Source organism: Vigna radiata, chromosome 7 (genome assembly GCF_000741045.1).
Source record: "Vigna radiata var. radiata cultivar VC1973A chromosome 7, Vradiata_ver6, whole genome shotgun sequence".
Taxonomy (NCBI): Eukaryota; Viridiplantae; Streptophyta; class Magnoliopsida; order Fabales; family Fabaceae; genus Vigna; species Vigna radiata.
Genome location: NC_028357.1, coordinates 16743272 through 16758976, shown reverse-complemented (window position 1 = coordinate 16758976; position 15705 = coordinate 16743272). Strand labels below are relative to the sequence as shown.

General features: G+C 31.7%; 1 protein-coding gene across 4 annotated transcripts; it reads right to left on the bottom strand.

Annotated features, from left to right (window-relative positions):
* Positions 1-5234: 5234 nt before the first annotated feature.
* Positions 5235-11392, bottom strand: LOC106769342 (fructose-bisphosphate aldolase-lysine N-methyltransferase, chloroplastic). Of its 4 annotated transcripts, none has more exons than XM_014654933.2 (13): positions 10868-11392; positions 10465-10540; positions 8985-9190; positions 8765-8851; positions 8579-8671; positions 7650-7804; positions 7459-7543; positions 7291-7377; positions 7096-7215; positions 6743-6844; positions 6491-6661; positions 6110-6155; positions 5235-5596 (listed from the first exon to the last, which is right to left on the bottom strand). In XM_014654933.2, the coding sequence occupies exons 1-11, from the start codon at positions 11198-11200 to the stop codon at positions 6494-6496; spliced, it is 1512 nt and encodes a 503-aa protein (XP_014510419.1). In that variant the 5' UTR covers positions 11201-11392; the 3' UTR covers positions 5235-5596; positions 6110-6155; positions 6491-6493. The 4 variants fall into 4 exon arrangements, with proteins under 4 accessions (XP_014510419.1, XP_014510420.1, XP_014510421.1 ...); XM_014654934.2 differs by having other exon boundaries at positions 5235-5566; XM_014654935.2 differs by lacking the exon at positions 6110-6155.
* Between the last annotated feature and the right edge of the window lie 4313 nt (positions 11393-15705).

The window sequence follows — 15705 nt, the reverse complement described above, 5'->3', positions numbered from 1 at the left end:
CATTTGCAGTTGGAGTTTTAGGAAGATATCAGAGTAATCCAGGTGTTGACCACTGGAAAGCTGCAAAGAAAGTAATGAGATATCTTCAAGGAACAAAAGATTTCATGCTCATGTATAGACGAACTGCTAATTTAGAAATGATTGGCTACTCCGATTCAGACTATGCTGGCTGCGTTGATTCACGAAAATCAACGTCTGGTTACATTTTCATGTTAGCTAATGGAGCAGTATCTTGGAGTAGCAAAAAGCAGACCTTGACTGCTACTTCTACTATGGAAGCTGAATTCGTTTCTTGTTTTGAGGCTTCTTCACATGGTGTATGGTTGAAGAGTTTTATATCTGGGCTTAGAGTTGTGGACTCAATTGCTAGGCCACTTAAGTTGTACCGTGATAACTCTGCTGCTGTTTTTATGGCTAAGAATAATAAAAGTGGAAGTCGAAGTAAGCACATCGATATTAAATATCTGGCCATAAGAGAACGTGTTAAAGAAAAGAAAGTGGTTATTGAGCACGTTAGCACTGAGTTGATGATTGCTAATCCTTTAACTAAAGGCATGCCACCAAAGAATTTTAAGGATCATGTAATGCAAATGGGACTTGGTTCCATGATGTGATAATCATTGTAAGTACTTTCATTTTGATAAAACTCTTATTCAGTTTAATGTTTTCTCAATTATTTATGCACATAATTAATTACTTTGAGAAAACTCATTTAATTGTGACCTAGAATAGACATATAGTTTATTCATTAAAGTTAAGAGATTGTGATGTGAGACTAAATACATCGTAATATATGGGAGATAATACTCATTATTAGAGGAACTATCAGCATGATTCATATATTTGGTCTCTTATTACGTTTGATGGTTGAATAAAATGGACCAAGTGGGAGAATGTTAGCCTTATACAGAAGAGAGGTTACATTTTTAATATTATATTATTTAATATTATATCTTTCCCATTTATTTTATTTCTTTTTTAGTTAATATTATAAAGCAGTTAATATTCAGAAAGTGGTCCATTTTTTAAAATAAAAAACCGTTTTTAAAACGTGTGTGGGTGTGCCCATGATTCCCACCACAATCTCTTCTAACGTTAAATACTCTGCGATGGTTTTTAGAGTAATACAGACTACAGAAAATTTCATATCAGTTCACTGAGCCTACTCTTTCCTTCATATACATCACCATCGTGTTTTAAGAGTAAGGGTTCAGAAACCAGAAATTAGGCAAGCATACAACAATGGCTGGAGGTTGGTCTTTCTGCTTCCGCTTTTATTCTTGTAAATCTAAATATGATTAAATGTGCTTGTTTGATATATTTAGATTTTTTTAATCTTTGTATGAACATGTTTTTACAGGAAGAACTCATTAACCAAAGACTTTGTTCATGTTATCAATGAAGAAGAGGTATGAGTCTTTTACTAACTTTCATAGTTTCTCCAGTAGGATTCTGGCAGGGGTATGGTGGTCATAGCTAAATTTTTTAAAAAGTTTTTGGATTAGGTAATTAGTTATTAATTATCAAATTTAGAAATGTTAATCGCATTACAAAAGTTGGAAGTTTAAAGTTAGTTTAATATAGGATTGGACAATCTAATATACATTATTGAATTGCAGAGATAATATACATTATTAAATCAGAGAGATCATAAAGGAGTAGTCAATCTGATTTGAAGATGTATGTACCGGATTAGATAATCCAATATGTTGTCTCGAATTCATTAGTTCATACCAAATTACCCAATCTGGTTAGTGAAACACCGATTGGGTAATCTATGCATTACCAGATCTGGGAGATTATGTCGGATTACCTAATCCAATACACACTTTTACAAACCGGATTGACTAATCTGTTGTGATCTCCTGGATTTGGTTATGCATACGAGATTGTCCAATCTAGTATTGTTAGGTGTTTCTCTGCATAATTACGTTATATGCTTAAAAATAATGTAGTATGAGTTTTTGAGCTAATCTGGTTGTTCTTTTTGAATGTGTTTAACTTGTTAGACATGGATGGTTATTTTAGTAGAGTATCAAATGAAGTTGAGCAAAGTTTATGCATGAAAGAATGTGAATGTTAATGAGTGAAGATGATGTTGTAGGAGAAGATTATAGTGGAAATTTTATGATAGATGATATATTTGTTACATGTGATGATTTTCTTGAGTAAGTGCAAGGTATTGCTTTTGGTCTTGGTTTTGTGATTGTCATTCTCAAATATGAGAAAGCTACTGGACAATTTGGAAAGAAGACATGTTTTGTTAAGATGTGAAAGGGGTGGTAAGGATAAAAAAATACAAATTGATTTGCAGCCAAGTTTAACTATAAGACAAGGAAATCTAATTGTCCTTAGGTTGCAACCAGTTAGTAAAGAAGAGAGGTTGGAAACTAAAGGTGAAATGTTACACTAATAATTATGACTTGCCGAAGACTTTAGTTGGTCACCCTTATACTAGAAGATCGAAGTTGTATGAACATTCTATACTTATTGACATGACTAAGTGCATAGTGTACCCTAAAGGAAAAAAATGAAGAGAATGTGACTACAATAAAGCAATTGTATAATGAAAGGTATGCTTATAAAAGATCTTTGATAGGATGTAGAATTGAAATGCAACAACTAATGATGTTGTAAGAGCTTGATAAATATGTTCACTAGGGTAAATGTATGGAGTTTTTAGATGTTGTAAGCAACTTATTTTGGACACACCTTAATGCAATTACATCCCATAAACATCTTCTTATTCTACCTTATCTCCATTCTAACTCATACGCAACGCCTTTTTCCCAAACAAGTTCTCGTTTTCAAGTCAAGCGTTTAACAACTTACATAAACTTTTCAATCCTCAACATAGTTGTTAAATTATCTCCTTCGCAAAAGTTTTCCTACAACATTATTCAACCTCCCTTTTAGTGTTTTTTCAAGTACTTCATAGTCTATATTTTCATCATCACCTCGTATTTCAAGGCCTATCAAATTTTTTATCATTGGATCATCCATTCTAGCTGGATTTGATAAAAGTCTTCTATTCCAATCTAAGGATATCAACCAATGGATATCTACAGAGTGAGGTGAACAAAGATAGAATTAAGTTCCCATATGAAATACAAGGGTCGATAGTTATCCTTTAGAGATTTACCAAATGACATTCCCTTCGACCGTGATATGACCTTGGCTTCTATGGTCAGATTAGACATGCAGGGTCAACATTTGAATATGGTTGGTTATTTGGACATTAATAATGACAAACTTCTTCATTATGTTGTCGTGCATATATTGACTTTATGAGTTGGAAATTTTGCAAAATTATTGCAAGAAGATATCTTTATGATATGGTTGCTAAAAAATAATATATCTATCAATTGGCCTCATCATATCATGCAACATATGTTTAAATGCAAGGATGGCGATGCACCTTTGCCATATGGTGTATTGATCACCCAGATTATACAATATAAAGAAGATGAACGCAAGCACTCAAATTAGGACCAAACAACATTTTTTGACCAATTTTTTTGAAGAAGTTCAACATTGCCAATGTCAATGGTGTATAACAACATGACCTATGTGTTAATGAAAACGAAGGACATCCATAAGATCAAAGTCCCGAGCATGACAACCCTAATAAAGGAAGCCAACATCTCGGTGATCATTTTCAACATCCTTCCTATCTTTCAAATTTTGACATGATGACTCAAATGCGGGAGGAGGTTCAAGACTTACAAAACTTAATGCAAAATATAGAACAAATGCAAAGACGTGTTTAGAGAATTAAAGAAAACTTAGCCAACTTATCTATGTATATGAACTGACAATTGGCATAAGTCAATTTTAATGTAAAATGAATTCTACACAAAACTTATTATTTGGTTTATTATTACATCAACTTATCTCTTTACTTTATTACATTACATCAACTTTAATTATATTTTATTTCATAAAACTTGTCATTTTCTTTTTTATTGTCATTTAGAAGTTACTAAGCTTAAATTCTAAAAATAATTAACAAAATAGAGAAAGCAAATATTGAAACAAAAAGACTATATGTTATTGTTGATCGACAACTTGTAGCAATGGAATGTTGAAATGCTTTGCTAACCGCCATAAACAACCAAATTGCTAGAACTCATTCATCTCATCATACCTCAGAAAAAATTGATAACTTATTAAGGATAATAAATATTCAAGATGACAATTTATTCAAACAATGTTGTAATTTTCTATCTTCACACTCATCACATATACAATGCATAATAGAAATGTCAACACAATATCATTTAAATAGATTGCTTATATATATATAAATAAGTAACTTCATTATGAATTAAGATAAATATAATTACCCTATTATTATTTTGTTGATCATGAATATTTAATTTGACTATAAAAACGAAAAATTATAGCGCTTATGATTAAATTAGATTCTTAAAAAAAGTAAATTTTAAAGAAAATAATTTGACTTTACTTAAATAAAATTTTATTTTTTATTTAATTTCTTTTTACTACTTAAAATATTTTTTACCATTAAATGTTATTAATAAATATTATTAACATTTTAATAATATTTAATTTCTATCCATTAAAACATTTTTTATCTATTAAATTTGTTAAATTTATCAAATTTTCACAAACTTTACATCTAAATTCAATCTCAATCACTTCCAAATTCCTTAAAAAAAATCAATACATAATTTACTCTCAAATTCATTTACTCACTCTCCTTTAAATAATCTCTTTCAAGTGAACACACCAAAAAAGGACTACAAATATAAAGAATTCAATTCATAATAATAAAAATCTATATTACTTTAAATCTATTTATATAGTTTTAATCCAAATATAAATCTATATTTTTGAATTTTAAGTCTAATTTAATTAATTGAATTTAAATTATATTATTTTTTTTTAATTTTAAAAAGTCAAAGTGTAAATTTTGCATATAACAATTATATCCAATTACACCTTATCACATAACAATTATATTTGGAAAAACTATATTCAGATGAAAAATAGCTTTATCACATATAACAATTACCTGTATTTGGTTTTGTATATGAAAAATACCCCAATGAAAAATAGCCTTATCACATATACCCCAATGCTTCGTATATAATATTTTTTTTCTTTTGCTGAGGATAAAACTGCAGATGGAGATTTAAGTTGGCAACGGATATACAGCAACCAAGCCTAACGTGTGAAAACCACATTAGCTGGTTTCTGGGAAGAATGGATGAAAAGTACACATCGATATATTCCAATTTTTTAAGTAAAAATACAATCAGATGGTTTGACGTGCAAAATCGATAGAACTATATACACAATTGAATTAGATATTGTGATTCAAGTATCCATTTACAGAAGATGTCGTTCCAACACTCAAATATAAGGATCAGTGCAACTACAGTAAGACAGTGAAACAAATTTGATCAATGATGTTTCCTTACCCAGAGAATGAAGCAACGCCTAATTCAAGGGACACGAACACATTGAAATTTTATCTTCAGGGGTAAAAGCCCAGCCGTAACCTTTTAAATCCAGAATTCTTGCATCATTGTTCATTGAGCTGTGATTCAAATATACTACTGTAATTGACCTACGAAATCCATCATAGTATTCATAAATTTCCTGGTCCTAGGCATCATGGTTTTCCAAAATCAAAGTACGAAGTAATTTTCTTTTAGCTACGGGGATTATTAGGTCCACTGACTCCACTATTATAAATAGACCCTAAACTCATAATGCATAAGCATCTACTAAGCAGTTAGAAATCTGAGAAAAGAAAATCCCAATTAAATAACTACCAATCAACCCAGCACAATCATTTTGTACATAAAAAAATGGATTATGCAATGTAAACTCTTTCTTAACTCTACTTTTTTGTAATTAAAAGAAATTATCATCTTAAATTCAGCACATATTTTATCTGTTTGCATAACAAAGGGTGTTTTTCACATAGCAAGTTAAAAGAAACATGAGCATCATATCAAATCTTAAAGTCTAATCTACATTCACATTTAGACCAAAGCTGAGGAGGGTAACCTACACATTCCCTTAATTCAGGGGCTTTCTAATAGGGTCTACATCGAGAACATATATTTTTACTGACCTGGTTCACCAAATCCATATATTTGTACAGTACAGACATCCAGTTCCTACAAAGTATGTGACAAAAATTAAGGAACTGCGCTGCAGAAATTTTCAAATCATTTTGGATAAATTGCCCCGTGAGCAGTTATAAGACACTAAAATAATAAGAAAAATGAAAAGTTTCTCTACAAACTAAAATTAGCTTATGCTTAAGTTAACATTTTCTTCATATAGAGAAGCTAAGATATGATAACATCCATAATAATTTATGTATAAGCTAATTTTATTTTATGGAAAAGCTTTTTCTTTTTTCCTTGTTTTCTTCTATTAATGTTTACAGAAAAGTTCATTCAAGCAAACCCTAAGAACATGATTATGCTGTTTAAAACCAGAGTCTAACCTTTCATTTTAATAAAGGTGCATACGGAGCAGGGCAGGGAGATATACTGTGATCTGGAAGCTGGTCTATGAAATCAGTTGTTGCATGCAAGCAGGCATGAAGGATTTTTTTTTCCAGCCTAAGAAATTGGGTAGCAACTCGCTTCTTTGGATTCAAATTACCATCTTCCAGCTAATGAAATACATAAATTGTTAGTGAAAAAGTTGACAAGTCTTATACATTATAGTCAACTTCTAATGTCAAAAACAGTACCATAGATTCATCTTCAGCCAATGTTGTAGGGTACCCGGTCAGCCGAGTCTTGAAATAATCTGCCAGCTGGTCCAACACGGCCCGTTCCATACAAGGGCTTACCTAAAATGTGCAGATAGAATCAATTTTTCACATCAGAAGAGTTACTCTTTCCATTTAACTAAGGATAATTTTGTTTCAAAAAAGGAATAAAATCATGTTCTAATTAATAACAGCACTTGCAAGAACAAACCCTCATGTAATGAAATATCAATGTATGAAAGAGCAAATGGATTAGACAAATACTGGAATGTGACCATGACATTCTTAAAATCCTTCAAATTCAAACAAGCAAAAGCATGAAACAAACTTACAGGACAAACTGGACCTTGGGAGGAGATGACAGATTGCATTTCAGAAGGATCTGAAACATAGCCCAAACGCAGATAAGGAAGCATATCTAAGACAGCTTCCCTTTCCTTCCCAGAATATACCTAAAGATTGAAATAAGGAATTAATTATAAAATTCACTAAATAACCTTAAACAATAGTAGGTTCAGTATCAATACACGAAAAACTTGAACTGATGATTTTCCATTTCTTTGAGCCACCATTCTTTTATCTTGATATTGTGGATCTTCAGTATTTAAAGCTGCCTGGGACAGTTGTATCAACAAGCTTAAATTTGAATTCAAATAGAGTACTGGAAAAAGCAAAATTAAAAGTCCAACTCATACCTCAACTATTAGACGATCATTGGAATTATTTTCATCAACAAAACCATAGTTTATTAGTAACTTTGAATTAGGTTGTGGGCCACACCTGAAAATGACCAACTTCAAATCTTATAACCTAGTTCCTACAAGAACAAAAAGTCCTCAAACCATGTGCTTTTTCCAATGACATGCAGTAAAATGAATTAACATACCAGACGACAATCGGGTCCCCAGCTTTATATGCACGATCAACTGCAAGCTCAACAGCACCATCAACAGCAGTTAACATTGCCTTGCAGTTGCTTTGATAGGACAATAGAGGAGGTCCCAAGGGAACTAAAGCAAATCTCCGAGCTAAACTAACTTTCTGATTTCGAAAAAGATAAGCAATCAATTTGTGTTAGTTGCAGAAAGAAGGGAATCTTGTTGTCCAGACAGAAGAGCACTGATCTCCCGACACACAATAAATAGCAGAAGAAAAACACAGTCTAACAATGTGAATATTCACAAAAAAAGGGGTAAAATATAGTTTTGGTCCCTCTAAAATTTGTAATGTTCATTTTCATTCTCTCAAAAATGTCAGTTTGAGGTCCCTCTAAATCCCCATTTTACTGCAATGAAACTTACAGATTTTAGAGAGAACAAAAACATATTTTACCAAAAAAACATAAACAATGAGAAGTCTAGCATGAAATATCAAAGTAAGAACCAAATTTAATAGCAACAACAGCTATCCGAGGACTGCAAGAAAATTACTGCACTGTGCAAAAGTAAGAATTTAGGTCTATAATAATATCCATGCATAATGAAACTCACATTCAATAGTAACAATACTAATAGTACATTTTTCATTTTAAATTATCATTTCATCTAACAAATCCAACAATCAATTAAAATATATAAACAAATTAAATCAAATAAGTAAAACTTTGTTGCCTGAAATTTAATTGTACCATAGGAGATTACATCATTTCAGATTTAGGTAATTTGACTACATGAAACTCACGGAGTTAAATAAAAATAGACTTAAAAGATTTATTAGCTATTTAATTTGGTGTTTTCAATGCATATTTAACAACCTGTAAGGGAATATTTAGTAGCTATTTAATTTAGATATGTAAGGATAACAAGGAAATTTAACCTGTAAATGCACCACACAAGACTGAATAGCAGCAAAGGCTTGTTTGAAAATCTCGAATGAAAAAGCCTCAGTGGGAATGTCATACGGATATTGCTGCAATATATTTATGCATATAATGTAAGAACTAACTGTCAAGATGTAAAGCTACTTCAGTAACTGAACTTGTTCTAGAGCACTTTTAATCACCTGAAACAGAGATCCTGCCATGAACCAAACTGTGTCGAGTTCGTTATACTCTTTTCTTATTGCTTCTATCCTTTCAATAACTTCATCCTAAATCACAGACACCATTTTAGCCTGGTTATATTTGAAAAATATCAAGTATTAAACTAACCTAATATTGCTGCTCATGAATACAATAGATATGGAATAATAGTAAAATCATTAATCAGGAGAGGGGGCTAACCTTAACTGGACTTCCTAACAGGTAGTCCAGCTCAGATTTTGACCATAGAAGAGGTGATTCCACTGAAAGCTGGCCCCTACCTCGTTGACGATCAAGCTCCCTGATGTATGGATACCAGAAGGACTTCTTCCCCTGTTTTTTCTCATACATCAGATATAATGCCAAGCACGCCAATTCAGACAATTTGTTTGTTGTCAATAGCTCAGCTGCAATAAGGATGAAAATCACAGGGAATAAATTCCAATTTTTAAAACACTTAAATAATCAATACACCCCAAATCCATTGATAACTTGCTTTAGTTACACCTGGACGAGACAACACTGACACGCAAATCAATAGCAAAAACTAGTAAAAAGAACATAAACTTTCTTTTCCAATCAGCCAAAGAATTCAAGATTAGGTGTTTGACAAATTCATTTCCATGACTGTACATATTTTGTTGCCCAAAATGGCCACACCTAATCTAAACAGTTTCCAATGTCCTGCTAACAGAAAGAATGATTGACTACAATGCTTGCCACACTGCCAAAAAATATCTATCACTAACAATAATTTAAGCTTGAGAAATGTCCTCTATCAATGAAGAACTTAACACCATATAAGACATTACATGCCAAAATCAACCATTGTTCTCATCTTTGCTTGCTGAAAATAAAAGTTTTAGTATTTCTTGCTCCCTACTTGTGACAACCATATGCACCATATCCTCCGTACGAAAAAGTTTAACCATTTAGGCCTCTACATTTTTAATTATGCCCTGTGTGTTACTAAAAGCATCAATTGGAGAGTGACTTTTAACATAGTAAAGCTTAAATACTAAATTTAAATTGAGAGATTATACAGGCAAACTATCAATAAATACTATAGTCTGTGTTCTTATAAGTGGAATCATTTTCAATTTGATCTATATTCTACATTTTCAATAACAACCAATGGTAAGGATAAACATATGGGAAGGAATCATCAACTTCATTTTTCTAAGATCCACAGTGTTCAAATTAAGAATGAACGTAACCTATAAGAAGTAAGAACCAAAAATCCATCCACATTTCTTAGTATCTGATAATCAATTTCTCATCCAAAATCTACTAAATTTTGAAAATTCTTAAGAACCAAAAATAAAAACAGTTCGGTAATGTTTTCTCATCCTCTTCTTTTGGTTCATTCAAATGTTCTGTTCAAATAATTAAGCAACAAGCTTCCAGAAAGCAGAAATACACTCAAGAGACAAACACTTTCACATAAGCTTCATAACGATTAAACAAAAAATATAGAGAATATAAAAATGTTTTTAAAAGCAATAAACAAACATGGCCTAACCGTTTTTCCATTTTCCAGATATTCTAATTTCCATCACTTGTTAGCAAATTAGTAAATAAAATTTTAAAAAATCGAACTACAGAAAATCTCCTTTGTATAGTAATGGGACTAGGAGAAAGACAAAGTCAAGACCAAAGAATAAAAACATTGCACAATTACCAACAGTCTCGTTTCCCAATACCCTCTCCAGCGTAACAACTAAGGAATTAGGAACGGAGAATGCAACATCGCCAACCTGCAACGGGAGAAAGACAACCCCAAGCAAATCATCACAAAACCCCTCATCAAAGAAAGACCAAATTACATCAACACCACTCTGGTTTCCCAAAATTCTCCTACCTTTCTATTCCTATAACAAACCCCTTAATGTTTGAAATACATTACAAGAACACTCCCTACTCAACAAGAAACACATTGTATTATATGCCAAGGAGGATACTGTAAAGTTAAAATGAGTATTAATTTCGAAGAAACACCGGTGTCAGTGTAATTTGTTCTGAAAAAGTCACACACAACAACTGCAATAATAATGATAATTAAATTATTTGAGCTGTGAATGGACCTGAAGATCTTGACTTGCTGCAACGTAATGTATAGGCTTATGGGGATCATTGTGGCAAGGTTTATCCTTCAGAACAACCTTGCACGGCGGGAGGCCGTGTTTGTGCATCCAAGATTTCAAGTCCTCCTCGTGCTTCTCTCTGTCGCCGGCGACTACAGGACCACCGCCTGCGAGTAAGGTATCATGGTTGGAGGCCGAGCAAAGGCTCCTCCTCTGGCGGCGGTTAATGCGGAGGTTTACGGCGAAAAAGGTGGATAGTGCCGGCACAGGCGAATAGCGAATCGGAGGGGAGAAGAAGCACGTGTCGGAAACAAAGAGGCGCGAGAGTTCCATGGGGTTAGGGTTTAAAGAAATTGGGTTTCAGTTCTCTTGCAAGAAGTGTTTGTTGAAGATATTGGTTTAAAGAGATATTTAGGTTAGTGGGGTCTTGGAGTGTTGTAAGTATGGTTCCTGTCAATGCAGTGGGAAAGATAAGACTATGAAAGGGAGATCAGAATTTGGTTCAGAGGGAAACAGAAAATGAACAAAGGGACAGCTGGTGTTTTTCTAATAAAATTTAGAGTTTTATTTATATATTTTTTATTTAATAAAATTTTAATATTTTGATATGTAATGAATAAATAATTTAAAATTGATTTAATTGATGTAATAAAATTAAAATGTGTGACAGTTTAATGATTTAAAATAACTGTCATAAGTGGTATTATAAAAAAAAATTAAATATAAATAAATATTTAAATACATGTAATTCATCTCGACTTAAAAATTTTGTAAATTACCATTATATAAAAAATAATTTTGTAAAATGTAATTTAAACAAAAAAATAAAGCAAATAAAAAATCATTATTAAATGCGAGTACAAATAAAAATAGTATTTATAAAGAACATTTTAAATAAACTAAATTTAAATAAATTACTTTATCATTAGTAATTTAATATAATTGTGCTATTTTTAATTAAAAAACTTAAATTCATTTAATAGTAATACTTAACAACTATAATTACATCATGATTATATATATAAAAGAAAAACTTAATGCTCATTATAAAACTTCAATTAAAAGAGAATCATGGTTATATTGTAATATCATCTTATCTTACGAATGAGAGCTTAACTTACCCTCTTCATCCAAAACAAAATTTAGAAAAATTTAAATTGTAGTAATCCACACTAAAAGAACGAGCAAAAATAGTTCATATAAGCGAAGACGTATGATGCAAAAGACATAATTAAATATAATTATAATAATGTTAAAAAAGGGTAAATTTTCTTTCTTTCAAAATTTTAATGTTTATTATATAATTATTTTTAACATAGTATAATTGGTGGTACTTGTTTGAGAATCATTTATGAGAATTAGAATCAATTTCACAAGTCTTTTATGTGCATCTACCTTTAACTCATATGAACCTATTTCTCCAAATGATAATTTTCAAGTGAAAGAATGGTTCTATATATATATATATATATATATATATATATATATATATATATATATATAAAAGAGAATATTGGTTAAGGAAAGAAAAAAAATTATATGCAATTTCTTGACTTTCGTTATGCTATGCTTAAGTACTTTTCTCTATAAAAAGATGCCAAAGATTTATGCTTCATGAAAATTGGTGGGAGTTGTTTCTGAATGGAACTCTAGAATTAAGGAAGTTTGTTCAAGTTTTGAGTTTGACTTCTTCTATATGTTAGTTCATTTAAAATGGTAATTCAAAGTATAAGATAAAGTTGGTGAATGTTGACTTATATGAATAGGGTCCAATAGATGTATTTGATTTTGATAGCATAGTTTTTATGTTAATGTGGGATGATGCATACTTTTCATTTAAGGAAGAGTGTCATGAAGATGAAAATGATGATTATGGATATTATCATTAGAGTATTGGTGACCAGAATTGAAACCATTTTTCTACTTAGTTATTTAATTCTTATCACCTTGAGAACTTATGCTTTATAATTGCATGAACTTATCTATTTCGATGTAGTTTGAACTTATATAATTGTGATATGCACTACTAAACTTAGTTGTTTTTTAATTATGAAATTATTTCTCATTATTTTAATTAATTATGATGTTGAAGTTGAATTGGTAAGTACCATATTTGTTTTTTAAATATGATGTAGACTCTTGCAAATCATGAGTTAAGTTCACAAGTTGAGTTTATAGAGCTTTCATAAGTGTATATAGACTCTCGAGTCTATAATCATGTTCTCATTTACTACATTATAATATGTGACAAATAAATTTATATACATGTCTTGTCCCAAAGCATAAAAACATTCTCTTAAATCAGCTAAGCATAATAATTTCCCTAAAGACTTTTAATATGAACAAAAACTTAATGCAGAGGTTTGTCCTCAACAATCAAATTACCTATATTTTTACAATTGTTGACCTAAAGTGTTAGACTCGGATGGTTTGACAAAAAAATAGTCATTTTGTAATAGTTTATTCATGTTATTCTAACCTAGCACAATCTTAATAATGTTTTAATATAAGTATGATAAAGAAATCATTCAACAATCATATAATCATCATATTATCAAGCATATGTATATCTATAATTCAAATGAGCATCATACAATACAACATAAGAAACCAACAAAAGGAAACAAGGACAAATGTGATGGTTTTATAAAATATGTTAATAAGCCTTTTGAAAGGGATACCTAGCAAGTCATGATACATATTATAAAAGGATCAACAATAACACATTTTTATATTGGTTCACACTAACATGGACCAAGTATAATTCTCCAATGCAAACTACAAAGGGTTTCACTATATAAAATACATTACATGTACTATCCTTGTCACTTTTGACTTACAACAAACACATAAAGTCACTTTTGGTTGTCTGAGTACACAACATCGCTTCAAGCTTAGTTCACGAAGCATCTCAAGACTATACACTTAGACTCTCTTTAAGTTTAAGCATGGATACATGATGTTGGTGTAAAGTAGCTTTAGAAGGGAGAAGATGAATTGAACCTGAAAATACAAAAATTACATGAACATGTATACAATTATAAACGAATTTACTAGTTGAAAATAAAAGTGTAAGGATAGACAAAATGTACACAACTTGTTTATACTAGTTCACCTCCACCTGAGAGTTAGGAAAAGTAATGAGAGGTAAAGAACCATATATTTAATCTGATGATTGTCGTGTACATATATAGCAAATGCTAGCAATACAAGATCCTATGATTAAGGCTAGCATTAAGATACTACAAGCAAATAAGGTAAGAAATAATGCTGACAACCATTGATTGGTAATTACACTAATTACAGAGATTGACAGTGTCAAGGCAAATCATTGGATCCACACATTAAGGGGTTTTGACTCTAATTCCCCCTTTCAAACTGATGGGTGAGAGAGTCGCCCCAAGTTTGTCTTTGAGTTGGTTGAATCGTGTATGAGTTAATGCTTTAGTGAGGTAGTCAACAACTTGATCAACTGATGGAACATAGGCCACAACAATCTCATTTTGCAGCACTTGGTCTATGATGTAGTGCACATCAATTTCAATGTGTTTGGATCGAGCATGCATAATTGGATTTGAAGCTAATGCCTTGGCACTCAAGTTATCACACCATAGTGTTGGTTTTCTTGGCAGAGGGAGTCTTAGCTCATCAAGGAGTGAAGGAGTCCATGCTATTTCAGCAGCTAAGTCAGCCAGGGCTCTATATTCTGACTCTGTACTAGATCTTTAGACTACCTTTTGCTTCCTTGAGGACCAGGAAACAAGTGTTTCACCAAGGAAGACACATTGACCAGCCATGGATTTTCTATCGTCCACACTTGTGGCCCAATCTGCATCTGAGAAGCTTGTTAAGTCCAAGTCAGTGGATGGTTTAATGTGTAGACAGTGTTGGATGGTACCTTGAAGATATCTCAATATTATTTTGATGCCTTGTTAGTGATCTATAGTGGGAGAGCTCATGAATTGGCTGAGCTTGTTAACTGAGAATGTTATGTCAGGCCTTGTGTTTGTTAAGTATTGCAATGGTCCTATAGTTTGTTTGAACACAGTTGGATCTTTTAACTTCTCCCCTTCAGTTGTAAATTTCTTGCCAGTTACCATAGGTGTTGGACAAGATGAGGCATTTTCCATTTTGAATTTTCTCATGATGTATCCTATGTATTTCGATTGCTTCAAGTACATACTAGATGCATCTCTTTGAACTTTTATGCCTAAGAAGTAGTGTGGTGGACCAAGGTCCTTAAGGGAAAACACAACATTGAGTTGTTTGATGAAGGATTCTAAAAATTTGGTGTTGTTCCATGTGACAATTATATCATCCACATATATAAGTAAAAAGGTAATGTGATATGTATCTCTTAGAGTGAAGAGTGAGGAATCACTTTTTGTGTTCTTGAAATCTATTAACGGATTGGCAAGCGTACCAAATCGTATCAAGTAATAATAAATGGTAAGTCCAAGTATCGTTTTCCCAAGAGACTCGAAAGGCCTTATCGTTCGCGTGAATTAAAATCGTAAGACTTGAAAATAAAAATTAATTGAGAGGATGTGTGAATAAAATATGAACATGCAAAAGAGATTGATTCAATTGACAAAAAGAAAACAATGGATGAATGGAGTTGTTGAGGGTTTACAAATTCATCTAATCCGATCTCTCTTATTTACTCCTCTTGAATTATTAGCTTAATTAATTAATTGTCATGCAACTTTCTTAGCCTACCCTTAACCCGATCCCTCGGCGAAAAGAGCCTAATACTAATTACTGGCTTGCTATCCCTAGCCTCCCCTAACAATTAATACAGCATTATAGAGCAGAAGTTAAAAGCAATTGATCGTCCT

Bases quoted from the DNA above. Each gene is read 5' to 3' on its own strand.
- LOC106769342 (XM_014654933.2), bottom strand. From the start codon at position 11,200: ATGGAACTCTCGCGCCTCTTTGTTTCCGACACGTGCTTCTTCTCCCCT. The intron at 10,541-10,867 runs GTCCATTCACAG...CTCCCGTTGCAG, and splicing joins CAGCAAGTCAAGATCTTCAG to GTTGGCGATGTTGCATTCTC. The intron at 8,672-8,764 runs GTGATTAAAAGT...AATATATTGCAG, and splicing joins TGGCAGGATCTCTGTTTCAG to CAATATCCGTATGACATTCC.